Source organism: Pleuronectes platessa, chromosome 14 (assembly GCF_947347685.1).
Source record: "Pleuronectes platessa chromosome 14, fPlePla1.1, whole genome shotgun sequence".
NCBI lineage: Eukaryota > Metazoa > Chordata > Actinopteri > Pleuronectiformes > Pleuronectidae > Pleuronectes > Pleuronectes platessa.
Window position 1 is genome coordinate 8853678 of NC_070639.1, and position 23214 is coordinate 8876891.

The 23214-nt window shown below is 42.3% G+C and overlaps 1 protein-coding gene across 1 annotated transcript in view; it reads right to left on the minus strand.

Annotated features, from left to right (window-relative positions):
- Positions 1 to 473: 473 nt before the first annotated feature.
- LOC128455922 (phospholipid-transporting ATPase IH) overlaps positions 474 to 23214 on the minus strand; it is a 28110-nt gene continuing 5369 nt past the window's right edge. The window contains exons 2-28 of the mRNA XM_053439882.1: positions 17375 to 17497; positions 17045 to 17134; positions 15424 to 15504; positions 14633 to 14740; positions 12413 to 12541; positions 11503 to 11606; positions 11340 to 11390; positions 11178 to 11242; positions 11008 to 11089; positions 10749 to 10899; positions 10439 to 10636; positions 10120 to 10293; positions 9287 to 9453; positions 8715 to 8786; positions 8024 to 8097; positions 7794 to 7897; positions 7070 to 7251; positions 6496 to 6729; positions 6185 to 6362; positions 5997 to 6099; positions 5476 to 5621; positions 4999 to 5058; positions 3888 to 4015; positions 3664 to 3799; positions 1507 to 1572; positions 1156 to 1259; positions 474 to 1055 (exon numbers count right to left, since the gene is read on the minus strand). Coding sequence (XP_053295857.1) covers positions 875 to 1055; positions 1156 to 1259; positions 1507 to 1572; positions 3664 to 3799; positions 3888 to 4015; positions 4999 to 5058; positions 5476 to 5621; positions 5997 to 6099; positions 6185 to 6362; positions 6496 to 6729; positions 7070 to 7251; positions 7794 to 7897; positions 8024 to 8097; positions 8715 to 8786; positions 9287 to 9453; positions 10120 to 10293; positions 10439 to 10636; positions 10749 to 10899; positions 11008 to 11089; positions 11178 to 11242; positions 11340 to 11390; positions 11503 to 11606; positions 12413 to 12541; positions 14633 to 14740; positions 15424 to 15504; positions 17045 to 17134; positions 17375 to 17497 — 3291 coding nt within the window. The 3' untranslated portion in view covers positions 474 to 874. The remainder of the gene's footprint in view (positions 1056 to 1155; positions 1260 to 1506; positions 1573 to 3663; positions 3800 to 3887; positions 4016 to 4998; positions 5059 to 5475; positions 5622 to 5996; positions 6100 to 6184; positions 6363 to 6495; positions 6730 to 7069; positions 7252 to 7793; positions 7898 to 8023; positions 8098 to 8714; positions 8787 to 9286; positions 9454 to 10119; positions 10294 to 10438; positions 10637 to 10748; positions 10900 to 11007; positions 11090 to 11177; positions 11243 to 11339; positions 11391 to 11502; positions 11607 to 12412; positions 12542 to 14632; positions 14741 to 15423; positions 15505 to 17044; positions 17135 to 17374; positions 17498 to 23214) is intronic.

Here is a 23214-nt window from a genome sequence, read left to right on the forward strand (position 1 = left end):
CTGGATGGTTAATAGAGTGGAACTGATTAGAGGCTCACTCATATGGCTTATTACTTTCAAAATATTAAGTGTGTGCAAGGATTTAAGAGAACTATTACTTTAGCAGGTTGTTTTAACCCCGAAAGGTGCAAAAACACAAACATCTTAAAAATGGGAGAGCATTAGTTAGTGATTCGTTAATGGCTTTAGCAAAGCATTTAGTTAACAATAGGTAAAAATCACATGAAACATGAAATCCTAACAAGACAATTGAAAGCACAGACCGTAAATAAAGATGGAAGAAATGTCTCTTCCTCCTGTTGCACAAAAACGAAGCTAAAATACACTTTCTCAACCAATTCAATTATTATATTACAAATTTCTATCTATTTGACAAATGTACAAATTTATTTATAGTTTTTACAGATTTGATCCTGTTTATTTCTTTTACCTATTTTAGTCTTGGTAGGCTACCTGTTGGTATTCTGCTCTTTTTAATCTCTTATATTTTCCTTGAAAAATTGTTTGTTGTTTGTATTTCTGATTTAGAATTCCTCTACAACTTTTTCCTGTGTTGTTTTGATGTCCCTGTACAGCACATAAATAAATGTATATAAATAAAACTGCCTTGCCTCGTTTTAAAAGCATCAAATATCTAATTAAAACCAAGCTCATCCGAAAAATCACTTAAAATGACAGAAACACATTTATAAATAATTTACTTTGACTTTCTAATTTAGTCCACGCCCCATCCACTAACATGGAGAAGCCAGGGTTTATGGCCTATACTGAATCCAGCCACCAGGGTGTGATTGAGACGCTTTAGCTTCACTTTTGTTGAGCCGTCATGTCGACCATCTTTGTATATAGTCTATGGCTGAAAGCTTCAGCAGATTCACTGTGGACCTACCTGTGCACGTTCGGTGGCTGTGGGACACATGGTCCTGCAGAGGACCTTCTTGATGACATCTGGCAACAAGCTGACCGTGATAAGTAGGATGATACTGAGCCAGGCTGGACCACTGGACAACATCTGCATGAAAACGTAGTACATCCTCTGGTAGTTCAGGAACGGCCTGAGCAGCGACAGGAAAGAGACAAGGATTGCTTTTACAGAAATGTGCTTAACACATATAAGGCGATAGATTGCCGTAAAAAACCCAGAGGGTATAATACCAAATGATGCCTCCCCAGAGAAGAGAGAAAATAACGTAGAAAAGTAGCGACCCCCAGATGACAAAGTGATTGATCCAGGTCCAGTGGTGTGTGTCCAAGGCAAGCTGAAACAAACAAGAATAAATACATAGTAAACACTGGAGCAGTCAATACCGTCAATGACACTGCCTTCAGGCTTAACTGTTGCGCAAACCGAGCATCCGGCGCAGTCGATCATTTTATGAAACATAACAGTGAGCACGAGCGCCGCGGGTAATGACCTCTTTCGAATGGAGGGATTATGCAGTGCAATGGCCTTGAATGTGTGTGTCCCTCTCTCCTCCATCATTAGACCTCTGAAGACGTACACACCTTGAGCGTAACGGTGAACACAAGCACAGTGAAGACGAGAGTCCCGAAGGTCCAGTTCCCAAACATCTGTGAGGAGGAGGGAGAAAGAAGAGGGTTAGAGGTTGGGCGCTCACACAACCTGCCTCGTGGATTAGGGAGCACACTACGGTTTTACTACAAGCAGGGGAGAGGAGCAGACCGACGCTTTCACACCATATCTGCTGTGGTTAGGTAGGAAGAGAACAATATCTGTATATATAAAGGTTTGAGCCAAAAATCTTAATATCACCTCTCACCATCCACATTTTTTTCAACCTGCCTTAATCCTAGAAAGGTTTAAACAGACACCAGGAGTGAACAGATGGAATGACAGTCGGGGGGGGGGGGGGGGTGAAGGAGGATGGAGGGAGGGAGCGAAAGACACAGCTGGTTGTTGGTATCTTACTTCATTCATTACCTCCGCCAAGGAAGTTATGTTTTCACCCCTGTCTGGGCGCGGATCCAGGGATTGTTATTTCACTTTATTCAAAACTGTGAGATTTCCCAGGTGATATAATTCATGGATCTGAATAAACACATCATGCCTGCTGAGACATGCAATGAACTCCAAATAATCTACTGAAACTATCCACAGGGGCAGTATGTGAGAACGAGTCAGTAGCTGCGGACATTCCCTGGAGTTTCTCCTGCCAAACCCAAGTAAAATCACTAGACGACGTACTGATGACGTTTCTAACACGCGATGAATGATAAACTGAAAAACGACAACAACAAAAGATTACAAATATAGCAGGATGAAAAGAGGAGCCACGCACGTAGAAGGTTTCATCGTGGAAAGACGATATTCAAGAGCTTTTGGTGATAAGATAAGATTGTGCTCTTAACAGATCTCTGCAGCGGAATTTATACCTCCTGCCTCCTGCAGCAGAGAATCTCCTCCTCTGTTCTTTGTAGCTGAAACGCAAACTCAGGAGAAAGATCGGAATCCGTTTGCGGACATTTTCTGGAGTTCAAGTCTGAGAATGGCTTTTGAGAACTGATATTTTGAGTGAAATCTGGCGCAGCTTGATTGAATTGAAGTAGACTGCTGGGCCTTGGCGGAGGTATGTGCTCTACTGAGAGACAATATAGTTACTGATTTTCTTTATGAATGACACAAATTGCTTGTATTGCCTTTTTTAAGCATCTGTCAAGAGAACAGAAAGAGTACATGATGAAAAGCCCCCCCATCAACACAGGAGCAGGGAAATTAAAAACAAACCAACCCCAAAAACTGCTACCACAAATACAAATGAAGAAACAAATTCACACACACACACATGTTGGAATCATAATCTACGTTACATACTCTATTTACTAACAAACACAGGAATAATGTGGGGGAGCATCTAAGGTTTCTACTGTGTCAGTGGAGTTGTTACGATCAGGTACTGAGCAGGATTCAGGGCTTTACAGAGATTAGGGGGAATAATGGAGCACGAGAAAACTACACATTCAAATGAAAGTGCATGGATGATGTGAAGTGAGGAGGGATGAAACCGGATGAAACGGTCAAAACTGAAAGCTTAAACGGTACGACAGGAACTAAAAGAGCGTGAAAGACAGAGAGAGCCGACAGGGAGGGAGACAGGGCTTACCATCTGTGTGTTGGTGGTCATGAGCTGAGGACGCAGAAGAAGAAGAAGAAGAAGAAGAAGAAGAAGAAGAAGAAGAGGAGGAGGAGGAGGAGGAGGAGGAGGAGGAGCAAAATAAAGAGAGAGGAAGCAGAGAGAGAAGAAGAAGAGGAGGGGGGGAGGGGGAGAAAAAGAGAAAAAGAATCAGGACAAAGGGTCAAATGAATTTCAGGATGTTTCAACTTAAAAAACAGGACCAAAGGCAATTGAAAACAGTTGACATGAAATTAACAATACAGAGAACGATGCTATTGCGTTGTCGATATGAATGGAGATCCAATGTCGCTGAGCTACAGGCCCAGAACAGAACTCTTACTGTTACAGATAAGACAAAAAAATGAGTCATCCCTTAATGGAGATGAATGAGTGTTCGTAAAGACGTTTTCTTTTTTTATCCATTATCCTCCTTTTAAATTCCCTGAAGGATTCAAACGCCCCACAAAACTGTGAGTTTCTACAAAAATGACAGAAGTCCCTGTCTGCTGACACAGAGACAGAGGCTCACCTGGCCGTTGCTGGTGAAAGTGGTGTTGTCAAACAGGAAGTAGGCACCAAAGAAGAAGATAACGGCGTCAAACACACCCAGGCACGTCCAGTACAGGAAGACGGGCCAGCGGAGGAGAGAGTTCTTGGCTATGTCCCTGAGACAGAGGGGTAGAAAAGCAGAGTTGTAACAGTTAAAACGATATTTTTTACCAGGGCAACACACACATCGTGTCTCGACCTCACCTGTACAAAGAGGGATCCCGCTTGAGTGTGTCCATGCTGACGTGCTGCTCAACCAGGCTGTAGAGGAGGATCGGGAGGGAGGTGAAGCTGATGTTGTACAAAGTTAAATAGGCGGTGTCGTACAGGGGCTGCAAAGGGACAAACACAACAGACACAGACAGCGTGATATATCTAAAAGGACATCTCACCATTTAAAGCTGTGTTGTTTCACTTTTTTGGTCACATGGGGGCAGCAACAAAGTACCAAAAAAACAGCATCCAACATAATAACGGCTCACAAAGTTGTTGTGGCACAAATGTGTTTACAAACAGTAAACTGTCAAATTCATCTAAAGTTGTGTTTCGGGCCAATATTCATTCAAACAAAACAAACAAAAACAAACAGTCATATCCCAGTGAAAGAAATTCAAATAAGGCTGTGCATGCTCAAAAAAGGAATAGAAATACATTTATAAATATCTTCTTCTAGTTTTAGCTTTTCATTTAATTCTGTATTGGTCTGTGTGGGTTTCTACAGCTAGTTAATGCTAAAATGTGTTCACCAGCTAATTGCTAACTTTGTCAGACATTAGTGTAAAGACACAATGTGTGTTTATCTCTTTATACTCTCGCTTGAGGAGCAGGGACTCTGTGCTTTCCCTAAACGATAAGTGCTTTCACTGAGATAAATAAAAACAACACAGCAGCAAAAAGGCCAAGAAGAAGAAACACAAGCAGAACGGTTTTAGCACCATCTTGTGTTTTTCTAGGAGCCACGCTTCAGGCTTGTGTGCCTTGACAAACTGGTTGAAGAGTTTTTTCCATAGTTTGCTGCAGAATGCCTTGTGTTTACCAAAAGTCCCTCCAGGAGCCTTGTGGGAATTGCTATACTCCCTCATAATGAGGAGTCATAGAGATGTCTAGAGGGACGGACCTGTTAACAGACTCATGTTGCATTAGACGTGCATAAAAGTTAAAAAAGGTGTCATTTCTGGCACATGCAGCTACACGCAAGGACAAGGTCGATGAACATACAATGATATAAACTAAAACGCTGTGGATATGTAAACACTGTACAAACATACATTGGGTGCTGGCTTACTTTAACCCCACCTCAGTGTCAACTACTTACCTGTTGGGAGAAGCCACAGAAGAACTGATACAGGAACTGAGGGAAGATGAAGCAAACATTCTGGAAAAGATTGAATAAAAAAGAAAAAACAACAAGAGGAGTCAGCGATAAGCCTGAAACAAGAACATGTGAAGAGATTTGAAGAATCTAAAAATGCTACGATCTACACATTTCTGTTTATGCAGAGATTGGGCTATAAGCTCAGTGAGTGGTGAGTGGGCTGCAAGGAGCTGGCCTGCCAAAAAGCAAAAAAAATGAATCAGTTGGCAGGGCACGGATTTCGGTGGAAGCCGCCCACACTGATCACTGCGCCCATGAATCCAGGAGAGAATGTTGCACTGGGGATTCATGGATCCAGTAATCTGTCAGAGTGGCTGAGAAAATCTGGCGCATTGTAACTCAGTGTTTCACCGGGAATTACGCTAAAGTGATTAAACCGTGTGAGCCACTGGGGTACACAAAGCATTTGTCTGGTACCTTGTAGAAGAAGTACTGAACGAGCTCAGCAATGCGGATGTAGTAGTAGTGACCGTGGACGAGTAACATCTTCTTCAGGTGTTTAAATTTCGGGATGGCATAGTCACTGTTCCTTGCTGCCTGTCGGCCTTCTTTACCCATGATACCTGAGGGAACACAAGACACTGTTAAACAAAAAAATCTAAAACCCAAATAAGAACCAGTGAAATGTGGCAAAAGCAAACCTTTAAAAATCAAGTTCAATATATTGTTTTTTTAGCTTATCTATAAATTATAATCATTTAATTTCAAGTTTGTTGTTTAATTATTACTATTATATTCTCCATAATAATGATACCAAGATTTTACGCAACTCTGTAAAATGTGACAAATGTGAGATAATCTTAGCTGTTTGTTCTTAATGTGCATCAGTGTAATGAGCGTTCAAAATCAACTCTGACTCTAGTGGATAAAAAGTCTTTCATATATTAATGGAGGATTTAGCAAATTAGCCAGTGATTAGTGCAGTGAAAGGAGCTCACCAATGCCCACATGCGCTTCCAGGATCATGCTGACATCGTTGGCTCCGTCGCCAATGGCGAGGGTAATGGGATGCTCCTTGGAAGCTTTGATTAACTTCACAATCTGCAGAAACACAAACCCACCATTAATCAATATGACTGTTTGTCACTTGGGAAGAACGTTTGCAAAAGGAGCCCCGCTCTGTCACCTGTGCTTTCTGCAGCGGCGCCATGCGACAGCAGAGCACGGCGCTACAGTTGCGACAGATGTCCAGAAAGATCTCTCTGTAGTTGCTGTGGCCGGCGCCCTCCGGGTTCGGCTTTAGTACCGCGGACAGAGTGGCCCCGTCGATGATCAGACCAAAGTCGATGCAGTCGACTGACAACCTGGAAGAAAATATCAAGAAACAAAGAAGACAAATCAATTGTAGACGAGTCTGCGGTTTGAAGTTGAATGCACATAGATTGTGATTGTGTGATATGTGGATTCAAAGCACTCCCCATGAGGTTTGCCTCATACCCAGAAATCGAGCGTTGTCTGAGGACGGTCCTGTTCAGCTCGAACAGAACGTCGTGCAGACTCTGCTCCTCCGTGCGTTTCTTGGTCAGCTCCAGGATCTGTGTGCTTCGACGAAACAGTTTACTGGCGTAGCAGGTGGCCGCCGCCGTCTCCATCTTGTCTCCCGTCAGGACCCAAACCTTCATGCCGGCCTTGTGCAGGGACTCGATGGTATCTGCAGCTTTCTCCTGGAGCCTGCACATCAATAAGTCAATCAGATCGCAGCCTCCAGTCGGGTGGGTTAAAGCCTCAATCAATTACCAACTGGTGACAACTTGTCAATGCATGATCTTTCCGCTCCCTGCTCATCAGCACTTCATCTATCAGGAAGTCAAAGTGTAAATTAGTTGGGGTCAATACTGAAGTCTTGAGTCGTGCCTTGTTAGACGATGTTGTTCTTAGAATAAATGAACATTTGTATTTTTAGCCCCGTGAGACATAACAACACTTTGAAAATGGCATCATGACTAATTCATCTCTCCTCTGTTCTCTGAAGTCTCTCTCATCTTTCCTCTCTATCTCCGCGGTGACCAACCTGTCCTCCACCGCTGTAGCGCCCAGAAGCACAAAGTCCCTCTCGATGGTGTCATAGGCCTGCGCCAGCTTCTGCTCCCTGTCCTGCAGGGCCAGCTTGGCATCGGTCAGCTGACGACACGCCTCCTCGTATTCTGACTCCGACAGCCGGCGGAAGGCGACGCACAGAGTCCGCAGCCCCTCCTGTTGTTACAGAGAGAAACCGAGCAACAGTGTAAGATGTCATGTGAGCCCAAGTGAGTTTGTTACCTCCGCCAGGAAGCTCAAAACTATTTTTTTGTTCCTCTTGTATTATTATTTATTGTTATGTATATTTTGTTGTTGTAATGTGTATCCTCACCATTTGGCTGTCTGATATGTTATCCTATCATTTCTCATCTGTGAGGACTTTTGTACATTAAGTCTTGTTTTGAAATTTCTACAAATAAATCATATATAAAAAAATTAAAAAATTAAAAAATTGCTAAAAGATGCTAAAAAACAGGTTCAACAGCAGAACTTTAACATAATTCTGTGTTAATCCTTTACACCAAGGTCATTGATTAATTTCTTACAAACAAATATCAACTTTCTTTATGTTGCTAATAAGGACATCAAATTTAATTTAGCTTTAAATTTAAATTAATTCACATTATTGTCCTTTAACAAAGAAAACTATCATTGAGTGATGTGATGTTTTAACAAACCCACTCTTATTTCATACAGTCCGTACTCTGTACACTTACTACAGCGTTCTGCTCCACCCGAGCTTTCACTTGCTCCACCTTCCCAGACACCACCCGGGGGAAAATGGACGAGTCTGCGCCCTTACAGAAGAGCAGGTATTCTCCTGAGAGTCCACAAACACACGAACAGCAAACAAAAAACAAATTCAGACAAATCGCAACACTGCTCTAGTGTCTGATGGAAGATTTATAACGTGTATTAACACTGATTTCTGTTTGAAAAATTTCACCTGAGCTTGACTTGACAATGACACTCATTCTCCTTCTGACAGAGTCGAAGTTCAGGACATGGAGCAGCTGAAACCTGGAGGAGAGACAGAGTTGGCATTCAAATGATCCTCTTGTTAACATATGTCAATGAAAGTATTTAGGAAAAACTGTTAAATATGTTGAATTGATACTGAGACCAGGGGTTTAAGGTAATTTTTCACTATTTATACATTTTTAAGTGCATATTTTACTTCCTGGTCATGCTCCAGCGGACCTTAATGTGTCTATGTCAAAGAGAGGAGCCTATCAAAAACAGAGAGTAATCAGAAATCGATTGAATTGATTTTCAACAGTTTTTTTTAGCTCCTGCTCCCCTGCTTCCTTTATATAACTCACTATTGACACACCACTGCAGAGAGTGATGGAGAGAGAGGATGGTCACAGTTACACTTCCTATAATAATCCAAACATCAGACACTTTCCATAAAATGCCTCTCTAATGTTACACTGCTGCCTTTCAGTCAGTGAGAGCATTTTGACCAACAGCTCCGCCCACCGTTTCGTGGTTGTAGTTTTTTATAGTAGCCTCTTCAGAACATGAAACCCAATCCGAGGTCTGGTTCCCTCCGGGCAGCTGATGTACAGACACAGATCCATCAACTGACTCACTCCTCGTTTTTCTCTCCTGCGGTGTGACCACAATGAACCAACCTTTCAATCTCATCATCTTTGTTGAGGATCTCCATGTAGTTGTCTTTCAGTCTTAGATAAGTGTAACCCAGCCTGGCAACAAGAGAGACGGAAATGATATTAAGTCAGATGGAAGGTTTTCCATGTACACTATGAGGAGCAGTAGTATTTGCATCACACTCAGAAAGGATTAAAAGTGTTCGGACACATTTTGGATCTGGGATTAACATCTGGATGGAATAGAGGAGCCATGCAAGTCGAGGATGCAGACATAGATGTCAACTTGGATTTTTTGCATCCGATTTTCCTAGCAGAATTTGCCTCCGGACTCATCTGGAAGCTCCGGACATTTTCTTGTTGTAATGTGAACATGTCTGACTGCGTTTTGCTATTGGTGAAAGACAAAATCTGGAAAATGTCCAGCTCCGATTGTGCAGATATTTTCCCGAGTTCATGTCTGCATGGCCTCTGTGGTGATCAGAGCTGAAAGCCACTAAGTAGGCGGTCCAACATATGTGGCCCAAGACACATTTGAGTTCAAGCAGCAAAAGGTATGAGGGCGGGTGCGTCTCCAGGTGAATCAGCGAGTGTACCTCTTCATTCCCTCCACCAGAGCCACCTCATCCGGTGAGGAGGAGATGTAGAAGGAGGTGGGCCTGCCCTGGTGAATGCCTCTCTTGATACCATCCACCGTCTCCTCCTCCTTCACCTGGACAGTGTGACACAGACACAGCGCCCGGAAAAACAGATCCTCGTGTTCCTAGACGAAGGAACAGACGAACAAATCCAGAAACACTTTTTATTTCACTCAGGCAACAGCTCAGTACATGTCTAAGGTGCATCAGTTTGTGAGTTTGAGTCATCGTGATATGACTTCTTCTTTTCAAGCAGTAATCCTCAAGCTCCTTTCCATCCTAAGGATCACAGTGTGGTGCCATATTGTCACTGCTCTCGTATGTTTGAACTACATTTCCCAGCAGCAGAAAAATGCTTGAAATCTTTTTTCTTTCTTGAGTTCTCTACACATTTAGGTCTTTTGGCAGGGCCTGCTCTTCTCCCTCTCTGGTCATATGTGGTGGCCTTCTGCTGCTCATGCTGACTCCACAACTTTTCCTCTATTATTTCTAAACAAATCACTGCTGCCCCTGCCAGGATCGCACGACTCATCACTTTCTCTGTGTCTGTGTCTATGTAAGACAGAGCAAACAGTGGCTACAGAGCAAATGTTGAAGTTTTTATGAACTGGATATACTGGAGGGTATCGCAAAATCCCTTCAAAATGGACATTTACGTCCAAGAAATTACTTTAATAGTCTTTCTGTCTGGAAATGTTAGTCGTCTTCTTGGTGCAGCATAGATTCAACTCAGGCTGGATTTAGGAGCCTGCTTACTGTACAGTAGCCCACACACACAAACACACACTTACTCTCCTGTATCCTCCAGGTGAGGAATCGATCATGTCTATACTTGACGCAGCGCTGAGGATTTGTCCGTTGCAGATGGCGTGCGGGACGTAGACGTTCCCATCAACACAGCATTCAATAAACTCCATGTTGTTCTCAGTCAGAGTGCCGGTCTTATCAGTGAACACATACTCCACCTGGGAGATAGAGAGAGAGAGACTTAGAGTGTGTGTGTGTGTGTGTGTGTGTGTGTGTGTGTGTGTGTGTGAGTGGGTGAGTGGGTGAGTTAGTGAGTGAGTGAGAGAGTGTCTGTGTGTGGTTAGTGTGTGTGTGTATATATACCTGTCCCAGCTCTTCGTTAAGGTCGGAGGTGTTGACCTGAGCTCCCTCTCCCAGCTCGTCATCAAACATCTCTTCATCCCACGTGATGAAGTAGGAGCCGAGGAATTTCTGCATCTCCACCGTCACGTACATGGAGACCGGGATGATGTAGTTAAACAAGACCATGAAAGCCAGGAAGTCTGTGAACGCTCGGATCACCTGTGGTTGGGTGGAAAGAAAAATGACAGCAATGATGTTTTAGTGAATATCAGAGTTGGGGGTTATAGGCATCTATATATATTTTTTTTTAAGCGGAGGTCGATGGACAGACCACGTGCCGCTGCCGCTCGTTCTCAGTCCTGTGGTTGTACCCGGGCTCATCTCGGTCGGGAGACCACTGCCACGCGTATTTCAAAACAGTGTTGATCACCGCTTTACTGATCAAGATGCACAGATACACTATCAGGAAGGCATTCATCGACCTGCAGAGACGAGAGGGAGTAAAGTGAGGGTCAGGATCACGGCTCACTTTTTAAGACCCTGCAGAAACCCTGACTGTGCAGTGAAAGGAGTTTGGACATTCATCTTACTTTTCTACAGCGGAGCGCTTTTGAGATTTAGACTGGTAATTAAGCGCCATCTTCGTCTCCATGCCGGTGTAGACTGCAACAGCTGAGGAGAGAGAAAACACGGAGTTACCGTAACAATAACAACAACCCTTCTTTGGATGTTTAAACAATGTGACACTGTGTGTTTGTACCATAAATGCGTTGTGTGTTTTTCAGTGTCGCTCCTCTAAGGAGCAAGTTCTCAGCTCCGAGTGGTCTGCAAGAATAAAAAAAAACACCATTTCATGATATGAGACAAAAAAAAAAATTGGCCCTGTGAAAACTAAAGGAAAAGTTAAAAGTAAAGTTCTCACCGAGCCACGGGCTCTTCGTTGTCCTTGTAAATATGGATGCGTCCCACAAATCTGGAAAAGGTCACAGCTAAATGAAATCATGACAGAACTAAACGAAGATTTACTTCTAAGATGTGATAATAGGTCGGAGAGAGATGCATCAGTGAGTGTGTGTCAGACTCACTTGTAGAGGTCAGGCTGCGGTTGTTCACATTCAATGATGGCATGTAGAGAATCCACCTCCTGCTCCGTTCTAAAGGCCAAGGTATCTGGTACGGCATAATAGGTCTGAGGGACAAAGGCAGAGGACGAGGGAATGAAGAAGACAACCGAGGAAAATGTCACCCGCAGCCAGTAATGAGAGCAGGGGTCATTTGCTTCCTCATCCCAGGGTCCATCAGGAGAGGCAGCGAGGGGAACCATCACAGGCAATTGGCAGGTCAGGAGACAAAAGCATGCTGGGAAGGTGAGCGCAGCAGGGGGTCACCCTGGGGGCATATAGGAGGAGGGCGGCTGGAGAACTACAGTGTAGCGTAGTCCACTTAAAACCTAAGTGGACTGTTTTGTTCTCCTGAAATTCAATTAATTGATAATTTGTTGCTGATTAATTATCTGTCACTTGATCTAAAAGATTAAATACCAACAATGTCATCTCTAGATGAGTGTGTACCGCATTGGGAAATTGATCTTTTAATTTTTTTGTAGAAATGTATTATCAATCAATGTGTTGTAGAAAAGTTCTAAATAAACATATTGGAGAAATTTGATATTTTTCAATCTGTAAATTGTCATGGAACATCGTTGGAAATCCAAGTGTGTTTAGTGAAACTATTGTTTAACATAGTGTGAGAAAAAATACTAAATAATTGGGAAATATGATAATTACACAAGGTTTGTGATAATGACCATAATGAACAATGTTGTCACAGAGCTGACACAAGCATTACGTGTTAATGCGAATGCAGGAATTTAACCAATTGATGACGTGGAACTTTAATAAGGTTATAAATATGAAAATACTATTTTTAGTACTTTAAAATCTCTTAAATATGGCTGAGTAAAAGAAAATCCACATCATGCACTCGTCCTGGCACCTTGTGACTGGACTCCCCGTCCAGGCTGGTGGTGGTGACGAAGCAGGTCCCATCCTGACGACTGGCGGAGAGAAGGATGAGGTCACATGGAAAAGTCTCGTCCTCCCTCACCACAACGATGTCCCCCACCTGACGGAACACGACTCATCACACACACAATCCCATAATGGCTTTTTACATCCATAATAAAAGATAAGGATTTTGACGAGAGGTTCACACAAACAGAGAGAGAAAGACATGCAGACGTCCATTTTCCCCCGAAGGATTTAGAAGTTGCATAACAGATTATGCGAGCGGAGCAGCTTAAACTCAGATAAATCCCATCTCCACGGTGACCGTACACACACGCGCTCTGATTTTGCATGATTAATATATTCATCATTATTCCTGCTCCCAATTCACACTCTAATCCTCTCCGTTTGATCTGCGGAAGGGAGAAACCTTGGTGCAGAAAACCGGAGAAGACTCAAGAGACAGAGAGAAAGGACAGAGAGAGAGAGAAAGACGGGGACAATGACTCACAAAGGGGGACAGAAAAATCCAGAGTTTCTGGTGCAGGTGAATGCAGAATGAAATCCACTGCAATGGAAACACAAACTAATGCTCCGTGAACCGTTAATGCTGCGGAACTGTATCGAAGCCTCATTCCAAGATGACACTCAACATCCAGCACCGTCTCCGCGCTCGACAGGAGCAGCAGACACAGCAGAATCCAAACATACCTGCACCCATTAAACACCCCTCTCGACACAATGGTGTAACCGGACTGAATATTATACTTCGCCTCTACATAGGAGGTGCTGAGCTCAACACTCATTTAATGCAAACAGATACCTTTGTTTTTTTATCCACGCTTGGATAATATGAGAGGGATTCTGCAGAGAAAAATGCAAGCTCAGTGAAACCGGTTCTTGCTTTTCGACAGAAATCTTGACATTCAGCCCTGCTCCGGGTACCAGTACGGGGGATGTTCATTTAATCGTTAACCGACAGCTATATTCCAATGTTCTGCTGAGTTCTCCCCTGCCAGCACAGGAAGGTAATAACTCTGTGGATGTTTTGACGGTCCACTGGGCCACCAAAGCAGTGACATTTCTCCTGGTGCTGCAGATGGCTGGTCTGACTGTGACAGACGGGAGCGTGTGCGAGAGAGAGCGACAGCGGGGCAGAGTGATGCATACGGTTCTACGATGAAGCAACAGCACAAATCACAATGCTGGACATCTTTTATATTATTATGGTTTGGATCATTTGGGCTCCTTTCTGACCTGGTATCAACGTCCGTCCTGAGAGATCTGATCACAAATGTACAGCGCTAGATTTGTGTGTTTACCCCTGACATTAAAATGTGTCCTGAATGTGTCTCCTTTGGCTCCTTGTGATCGGATCACTCATATGGAAATAAACACCTGCATCACTTTTGTACATTAAGACCAAATGAGGCTGGTTTTACCCAGAGTTCATAGTCACTGCATTTGTGTGTGTGTCTGTATTTGGCATGGACTGATGTTAAGACAACGTCTGAATGAGGTCGTAGACTTTAAGTGACCACTTATCACTGTAACTTTGTTAATATGCTTGAAGTCCCAGACTTAAATGCAACAGCAGAAGAGTGAGTTGTGTATTGGTTAACAGTCCAGACAACAAAAAACTGAGTATTACTTGTGTCACATTGTTTTAATAACGATTAAACTGCGGTTTTGTCTGAAATGATAAAACTGAACTCATGATTCAAATTCTTTGTGAAATGGCTACACAAGTTGAATTTGACGTGGTAAATTAAAATCTATGACACATAACATTGCTGAAAACATATACAATATGATAGAATACAAATCTAAGGTTTTTTAGGGCATATCCAGGAATTAGACTGAGCCACGCTACCAAACTGTGATCTGCTGTTGCATCAGAATGACGTAAGGGGATGACGACAGGAAGAACTGAATCTATAAAATACATCGGCCCTGTTAATTCCCGCGGGGGGACTCATGCGTGGTGTGCCAGGGGACAGCGATTGTTCCCTCTACTACAGCTTCAGAGATATTAATTGGTGGGAAAGGCAAGAGTGAGCCTGAGAGGAAGAAGGAAACAAAGGTGGAGGGGACTGCGGAGAAGAGGAGGCGGGGTGAGACACGACAGATATAGAGAAAAGTGAGCCACGCAGCAGTACAGTGCTTTGTGGCCTCAGGTGCTGCGCTGCTCTAATGAGGCCATTCTTACCCGTAGCTTGTGACTCTGCGTCCTCACCACCTTCCCCTGCTGCACCATGTCCACCGGACACTCGTTTATGGAGCAGTCAGCTTTGTGTCTGAGCCAGTCCTCATAGCCCTGAGAGAGATGCAGCAGGAGAGGGGAGAGAGAACAAGATTATAACAGTGTGTTTGTTGGCAAGAGAGGAGGAGAGAATATGGATTATTGTGCAGAGAGAACCGGGGCCCGAACGTAGCATGATATCAAGAGAGAGTGAGAGAGGGAGAGAGAGAGAGAGAGAGAGAGAGAGAGAGAGAGAGAGAGAGAGAGAGAGAGAGAGAGAGAGGGGGAAGAGGTGGAAGTCATACTCTGTAATTAATTAGCATTGTGCTCCCAGAGCTTAGTGACCTCTTTCCTGGATTTCTAAGCAACACGTCATGTTTTAGATTTATGTCCCGGCAAAACTCAGGCCTCCGTAGCCTGAACAGCTTCATCGATCACTGATAGCATCCCATCTCTCGTCTCCAGGACACGGCAGAGAGGATGCAGCTCCAGCTCGGCCGGAGTGATTAACAGAGGAGACCATTCATTATCATATTTCTCACATCACCAGACATATTCAATGGCGTGTCCCCTCTCTGAGCGAGGAATGCGTGTATGCGGATAACATAGCGTCCCGATTGGCTGTGCGTATTCGATGCTGCGAGTTGGTGTGTGTGAAAGAGAGAGAGGGAAAGAGAGAGTGAGAGAGAAAGAGAGAGAGAGGGATCGTTGTAGGCAATATTTCCTGGAAATGCATGCATTGTTTGTGTGTGTCCTACCTGTTTTATGGCGGTGACAGTGATAACAAAGAAGAGGGGCAGGCCGCTGGTGACTGGGCTGGTGGGGGTGTCGATGATAAGCTGCAAAGAGGAGAGAGAGAGAGAGCGGTGTGGGGGTAGGGGTGGAAGAAGGGAGAGGCAGAGAGGAGAGATGCCAAGTATGCATTGCTGAGTAAGGAAGTGAAGCAGGGAGAAAAAAGCCTCCGTAATAAGGACTTGAGTGTCCTTATTAGTGTCCCCGTAATCAAATCTTGATTTATATATATTCCATCTGCACTCATACAGGAGGAGAATACAACAAAGAGGGAGCTCTACAACTGACAGAAAGAAAAAGAGGAGGCGTGCCAACATTGCTGCTGTGCACGTTACCCAGTTTGTCCCGTTGAGAGGGTGCAGTATTTCACAGGCTACTGATGAAACACCAAAACTGTGGCTATGCTGCATTCAGGTAAATTGTTGTCCCCTCCTCAATAAAGTCTCCCACTTGTATGATTATTCCAAATTTGGTTCGATATAGTGTTTAAAAGAAAAGCTGTTTCTCTATGATTAAGAATTAGACAGAAAGACATTGAGACACTCAATATTTCAGGATAACGACATGTTAACAAACTCAATTTTTGTTCATAATCATTCATTCACATAACCTGAAAACACAGGACACAGGATTTCCCTATAAATCTTCGATAATTGCTTTTATTGTGAAATCAGGAAACCTGATGACAGGGTCTTCAACCAATCCTGAGTTAATTTAAGGTTAAGAGGATTAAGAAATGACTGAAAATGACAATATCAGTGAAAGTGAAAACATTTCTGAGAGTTAATATAAGAAAAGTTTGTGCGCTCTGAAATTATGGGATGAACTGCCATTAATTTTGGTTGAGACATGGATGTACAAAGTTAATTTAACCAACTGATCTGCTGCTTTCAAGCCAACTTTGGATATGGTTACCTACTGTACCTATGACAAATTAAGCAGCGCATGCCATGGTCTATAGTTAAGGGCCAGTTTTATGTGGGCATGAAAAATATTACATCACGAAATGGACTCATGAATTCTCTGTTTGTGTACAACTAGTGCTCTAGTTTTTTTTTAACAGCTGCTTTCTAGAGTAGGCCGATAATTGTTGTTGATAGTGTAATAATGAAAATTAAAATAATTGATAAATATGTCTTTAAATAGTTTTAAAGATATTTTGTGCACTACGGTCTTAATCGCTAGGACACAATTATCTGACCTTAGATGCCTGAGTCTATGGGGCACCCGATTAACCAGGTGAGTTATCAGGCACCCCACTGGACACTAGACATTTATTCATCAATGTATGAACTTGAACACAAAAATAATTGAAAATAAAATTGTTTCTGATGCTGAAGTATATGTGCACTCGCACTATTATTTCATATATTAAACAGATGATAAAAAAACGGAATTCTGCAATAAAGTGCAGACATAAACAAAGCAGTTAACTCAAATCGCTAAATATCTGTGTATTGGTTGTGTTTTTTCTGTTTTTCCTTTGACAAACAAGAGCTAAGAGAGGGTTTCTGTGGCATCTCAGTCTTTGCAGATCAAACAGTTGAAAAAAAAAACAGAGCTCATTTATTTTTGTGAAAATCTCACCTGGACCAGAAATATGACCAAGAAGTAGAAGTTAGCGATTCTTCTGAACTGCTCAAACAGGTTCTTGGGAACGAAGTTCCAGAAGGTGTACTGTGGGTCAGAGCAAAAGCTGAATTACTATCACACACATGAAAACACAGAGCGAGGAAACGATGGCACATCCGAACAATCCTTCTGGCAAGACAAATGGTGATGCAGGACTCGCCAACCACGTGGAAGCGAAGTGTGTCATGCTTTAAAAAACGTGTTCACAATAGGGATTACATGGTTGTCTGAGTGTGAGACAAAGGGATGACATGATGATGAACGGCGTTACAGGCACTGACTCACCTTGGAGGAGACAATGCGGTTGTCGGGGTAACGCTGAGGGATGTAGGCCTCAGCTCCCGGAGGGGGTTCTTTATGTCCGATGTACACTGTCCGGCTGTCCGGCCAGTTCTCCTCCCCCACACACTGATAGAGACAGAGATGACATATAGATATAAATAGAAATACAGGTAGAGAGGAGGAGAATGGGTTGACTCACACTGTTCAACTGAGTTCACTTATGATTCATGACCTACTTACTATAATCTGTCTTATATTATCATAATCTAACTCAAACAGTAATTATTATTTATCATAATCATCCTTGTTTAAAACAATGTTATCACCAAATGCAGACTGATAGTGTATACATTTTATATGATTGCTGTACATGATGCTGCCTCTAGTATTTTGTATATCAAAATTTACCTGATGTGTGATTTATCATGTTGTTCTCAGCAATAACTAAACTAATGCTGTAATGATTAGTAGACCTGTTAATATGTTAAGTTATTATTATTACGAATAATAATATAATAATAATAATACAACTATACAATACATAGTTTTTAAAATCTGAGGACTTGTCACCGTAAAATACATTTGAAGACACACAAACACACACACACACACACACACACACACACACACACACACACACACACACACACACACACACACACACACACACACACACACACAGATGAACTGATACATTTTAACCGGATCTTGGGATCAACACCGACCTTTTCAAAGCTGATCAAATACTGATTCACAACAATAAATCATCTTTATCAAGCTATCATCTTAAACTCCATTGAATTAGATTCTCAATAATGCCAGCTTGGTGTTACCTTAAATATAAAATGATTCCAATTAGCAATGCAGTATATTGACTTTAAATTTGTGAAAAAGATCAGATCAATACCTTGTATAATCATCAGTAGCTACTGTAGTATAGGTTTGGGAATCAGTACTGAAGGTTCACTGCATTCCTACTAAACAACTATCGGAGTTCTTCATTAATACAATAAATGTAACAAAGATAAATAAAATGTTATTATTACTGGTCCGTTAAGTATTGATCAACTGAGAAAGACACGGGCCTGCCTGTTCTGGATCAAACACACAAACAGAAGACTGTGTCACACCACTCCAAAAACTTCTTTTCACAAACAAGCCCACAGACCGAGGTCCAACTGAGAGATGAGTGTGTTTGTTGAGCTGGTGTGTTTCTTGAGTTTGTGTGTTTGTTGAGTTGGTGTGTAGGTGGGATCAGCTCTCAGTAACTCAAGTGTTTATTTGCCATTTTATCTTTTCAGCTCCTCCAGCAGGACGTCTCTGCACTCATCCGCTCCATCCTTTAACATTTATTTGTTAAAGGATATTTCCTCTGCACACATTCGATAACAACATTCGAGTCTGTGAAACCACAGCTTGATACAACATGATGAATACATCATGTGTATGATTCCCCCCCCCCCCCCCCCCATTTCAGTTCTTCGCTCATCTATATTATATCTAAGTAGCTCCCCGGGGACTAGCACAGTGCATCCTGGGAGTTTTGTGCAGCTCATGTTTTTTCCAAGGTGTCTCTTTTAAAAAATGCTATCATGGGAAGAGAAAAAAATAAAAAACAAGAGTCGAAACACCACAACATTCAGCTGTTTGTTTCCATCTGGCTCGTAATGCTTCGACCTGAGTTAGCGTAACTCTTGAGACTGCAGCCACAGCCTGACACAGCTCAGAGGAGAAGTGTTGACCATTAGCAGAAAAGTTCTGGAACAAGCACCTCGGTGGATTCAGTGCTTCACTGCTTTAAAAGTCCTTAAACACTTTGGCAGAGACGCGGCTCATCGTTGCCAATGTCCAACACTTTTATGAGTCTGCGTGATGAAAATTGAACAGTTTGATCTTGTTACATGTCTTCTCCGTAACCTTTAAGATTCAAATCCATAGATTTTAATAAGTGTACGTTGGGACACAAGATTAAATGAAGGCCAACGTCACTTTTCCTAGTGTGATATAGCTGCAATAAAACCAGAGCAAACTGCAGCAGAGAAAAACTCAAGAGTCACACATTTAAACTTAACCACTGCCATCAACAGGCGCTTAGGAGGGGGATAAAAATAGGAAGCGAGCTAACAGTGTCAGCCGACTCCAAAACATTAAGGGGGGGGGGGGGGGACATGACCCAGAGTGATGCAGTGAAATGAAAGGAGAGAGAGAGAGAGAGAGAGGGGGAAAGAGAAGCAGATTGAAGGAGGATAAATGAAAGAGAATGAGCACATGTTGATGGAAAAGAGAGCAGAGAATATCAATGATCAAAGCAAACAGTCAAAAACACATACATACAATCTGTCCTAGGGATATGAAGTGACATGTTCACTGGTCTCAAATCAGTAGAAAGTCAAAACAAGAACGTCGCTCGTGTTGAATCGATCTGACGGCTTGGAAAAGGAGAGGAAGGAAACAGGAAGGAGTTTGATCATCTGCACCAAATTTCATTAAGCATTGACAAAAATGTTGAAAAACACTGTCAAAAGTATACGTACAATATATAACTACGGCCTTGAGGGGTCTCTCAGTCAAACCAATAATAAAAGACCGACTTAACCAACCAATTTATTCTACTTCCTTAATCCTGATTTTCTCTTTCTAAAATTCTCATTTACCTGATTCCTCATTCATCCCATCATATCTCTCTCTATCTGTGCCGTTCTGGCCCAGCGAGTGTCACACCCTGACAGTGTGACTGTGGCGGAGCGGTGGAAAGAGACACAGAGAGATTGCATTGTGGTTTGTGGTTATCTGATCATTAATCCTCCCTGATCTGTATCAACCCCGGCCCCACTGTTCCCTTTTCATGCCGCCGCTCCATCAGACAAAGTGCCCGGCTGGTTGGTTGGAGGCTTTGTCTTTGTTAACAACACTGAAACCGCCTCCTCACTCACAGGCTGGTCTGACAACAATCATAAACAACAGCACCAGCAAACATCCCACCACCGCGACTTCTCCTGCAGCACTTGCTTCATACTGTACAGGGGGGTGTTCTTCTTGCGTGGATGTTTAGACTCTGAAGAAAGAGCAGATGCAGGGCTGCTATTTTTAACATTTTGCATCCTGCTTTAAAAAGCCAAGACGGTATTTTTAGCTCGTTCCTGGTCTGGTCGTCTGCATAACATTTGCAGTGGGCACAGCTTTGCAGGCTTTATGGTGGAGAAGTAACCTTTGACCCCTGAAGTGCCGGGATCATTCCATGCTGTCTTAACGATGGAGGTCCTCTCTACCACAGAGGTGTAATAAAAGAAATGCATCATAAACTGGCTTGATTAAATGGTCATGTCTCAGCCCTACGCCACCTATCCACTGTTACACCGTGCAGTGCTGGAGAAGGTTTCCCTCATTAACTCACAGATCAAATTGTCCTAATGAACTACTCATGTTGGCTGGACAGAGAAAAGTGTGTTGACAAGTGTCACCGTTGTCTCAATATGTTTGTTTGTGAGCAGGATTTCGCAAAAACTACTGAGCAGAATCCCACGGAATTCAGCAAAAGGATGAAACACGGGGCACGAAAGAAAGTATTACGTTTTAACACAGGTCAAGACAACAATTGTTTTTTTTCTTCACTTTCTTAATATTGCAAAATGGAGGTTTCTTGACATTGTCATCATTTGCCCAGAAAATAATACATGGATCTTGTTGTCTTAGCATATTCAAAGTAATATTTACACCCTGTAACTGTGACTATCACATCGCTAACTGGGCTAACTGACTAAGTTAGCTCAATAATATACGACTATCTTAGATTGAAAGCTAAGATAGGTTGGCTGAAAAATTGTCAACATACATGATCTGACACTTAATGTGATGCTAGTTTATATTGATGTCAGATTATAAATAATCAAATATCACAAATACCTCAAATAGGCTCACAAAACATTAGGCTAAACCACTAGCTAAGTAGCATTGGTAAGATTAGCATATTCTGTTCATTCCAGACTGTATAAATAGTACAAACTGTAAAACAAATATTCTTCATATATACATAAACAAAACAACACTGACAAAGGTCAGTTTAGATAAACATGTTATGATATGATGTAACAGGTGGTGATGCTAAAGTGACTTTATGATAATGTTTATAAAAACATTTCCAATATTGATATATCGACTGATGTAGCCAACATTAAAATAATTTTTGTTGTCAAACCTCTATGACAAAGACATCTTACTGAGGCTTGATATTTTACAGTTACACCATAAACTTTATTGTAAATAACTATTGATAAAATAACTATGTTAATATATGCATGAATGAATATATACAGAGCCTTTTTTTTTTACATTAAATGTTAATATAAAGGCATATCCTTTTAGAAAGTTTATTTTATAATATATATATTTTTTATAATCAACAAACATAAACACTGATGCTGATATGAAAGGCTCAAATCAGCCAATTTCAGTCAACCTATAAGTCTGTGCAAGAAACAGAGACAGAAAAGAACAGAGGAGTTATTAGTTATTAGCGGAAGCTGTGAAGTCTGTCGTAGCATCGAGCAAAAGATAAAAAGAGCCTGGAGACCTTGATCAGCTTAAAAGGAAGGAGGCTACCTGTTCAACGTGCTCTCCACTGCTACTCATTCACCATTAATCACCATGGCAACACGGTATGCCAGCAGCTACGCTACACCTGCGAGTTCAAGACACAAAGAAACAGCTTCACACGCGGAGGCTGCACTACACATAGAGTGAAGATCACTCGTGTAACATGTTCTCTCAAATGTAATGCTGGGAAACTGGATTTGACAAGATATTATGAGACTTTAAGGAAAATGTGCTGCCCCAGACAACGTCCTCTAGATCCTCTCTGTGCTTTTATTTTAGCTTCAGCTGGAAACTTCTTAAGACCATATTCTCTGTGGAAAATCCTTTTTTGGAACAAAGTGGAATGAAACATCAAAAGCAGCAGAGAGGAAGTGACTAATGAAATACAGCGAGGGATCATAGCTCACAGAGACAGTGAGCCCCATTAGCTGCTATAATTATTTATTAGAGGATATTATTTGGGGGATAGTGCAGCACAGGTGGAGACGTTAAACACAAATGTACCAGTGCTTTTGTACAAACACACAATCTCAGACTACACCAACATTACTACCTTTATGTTTAAAAACACATCAACTCTGCTACAGACACACAGATCCACACTTCTATGGAGTTTTAGAGCCGCTGAAACAGAAGTTTGGGAATGTTGCTGCCCGTGTTTTAGTTTGAAAACCCCCAGGGCAGTGTTTTAATGTGGATGGACAGAAGTGGAGACGACTTGGTCTTTTCGGTCACTGGCCTCTGCTACCAGTGGAGAACACAACATGAATAATCTTTTGCAAGTGTTGTCTTTGCTAACAGCTGTCGTGCTCAGACATCCATGCCTTCCTGTTTACACCTGCACACGCAGGCCCAGTGTACGCAAGTGGTCAGGTGATGTGCATTTTCAGGTGTGGATGTATCACAGGGATTAAAACTTATACGGCACCAGTGCCCTCGCGTCGACAGAGGTTGTTTTAGCCTGATGACACTAGTAACTGTATCTGCAACAAAATCGAAAGGATAAATGTGAGATTACTTTAAAAAATGACAACATTTGTATTCTGTTGTTGCCCCAGCTTCCTCTCCCTCTTGACTCGCTGTGATCCAACTGTTACATAAGTCTCTAATCCAGCTGTGCTACTTCTCCTCTTCTGTCTCCTTTCTCTCCCTGCACTGTAATCTGCATGCTAAAAAACCCTCTTTCTCATCAACAACATGCTAAGATGACGCTAAAACGGTGTCGTCTAATAAAACCTCTGTCTTCAGGG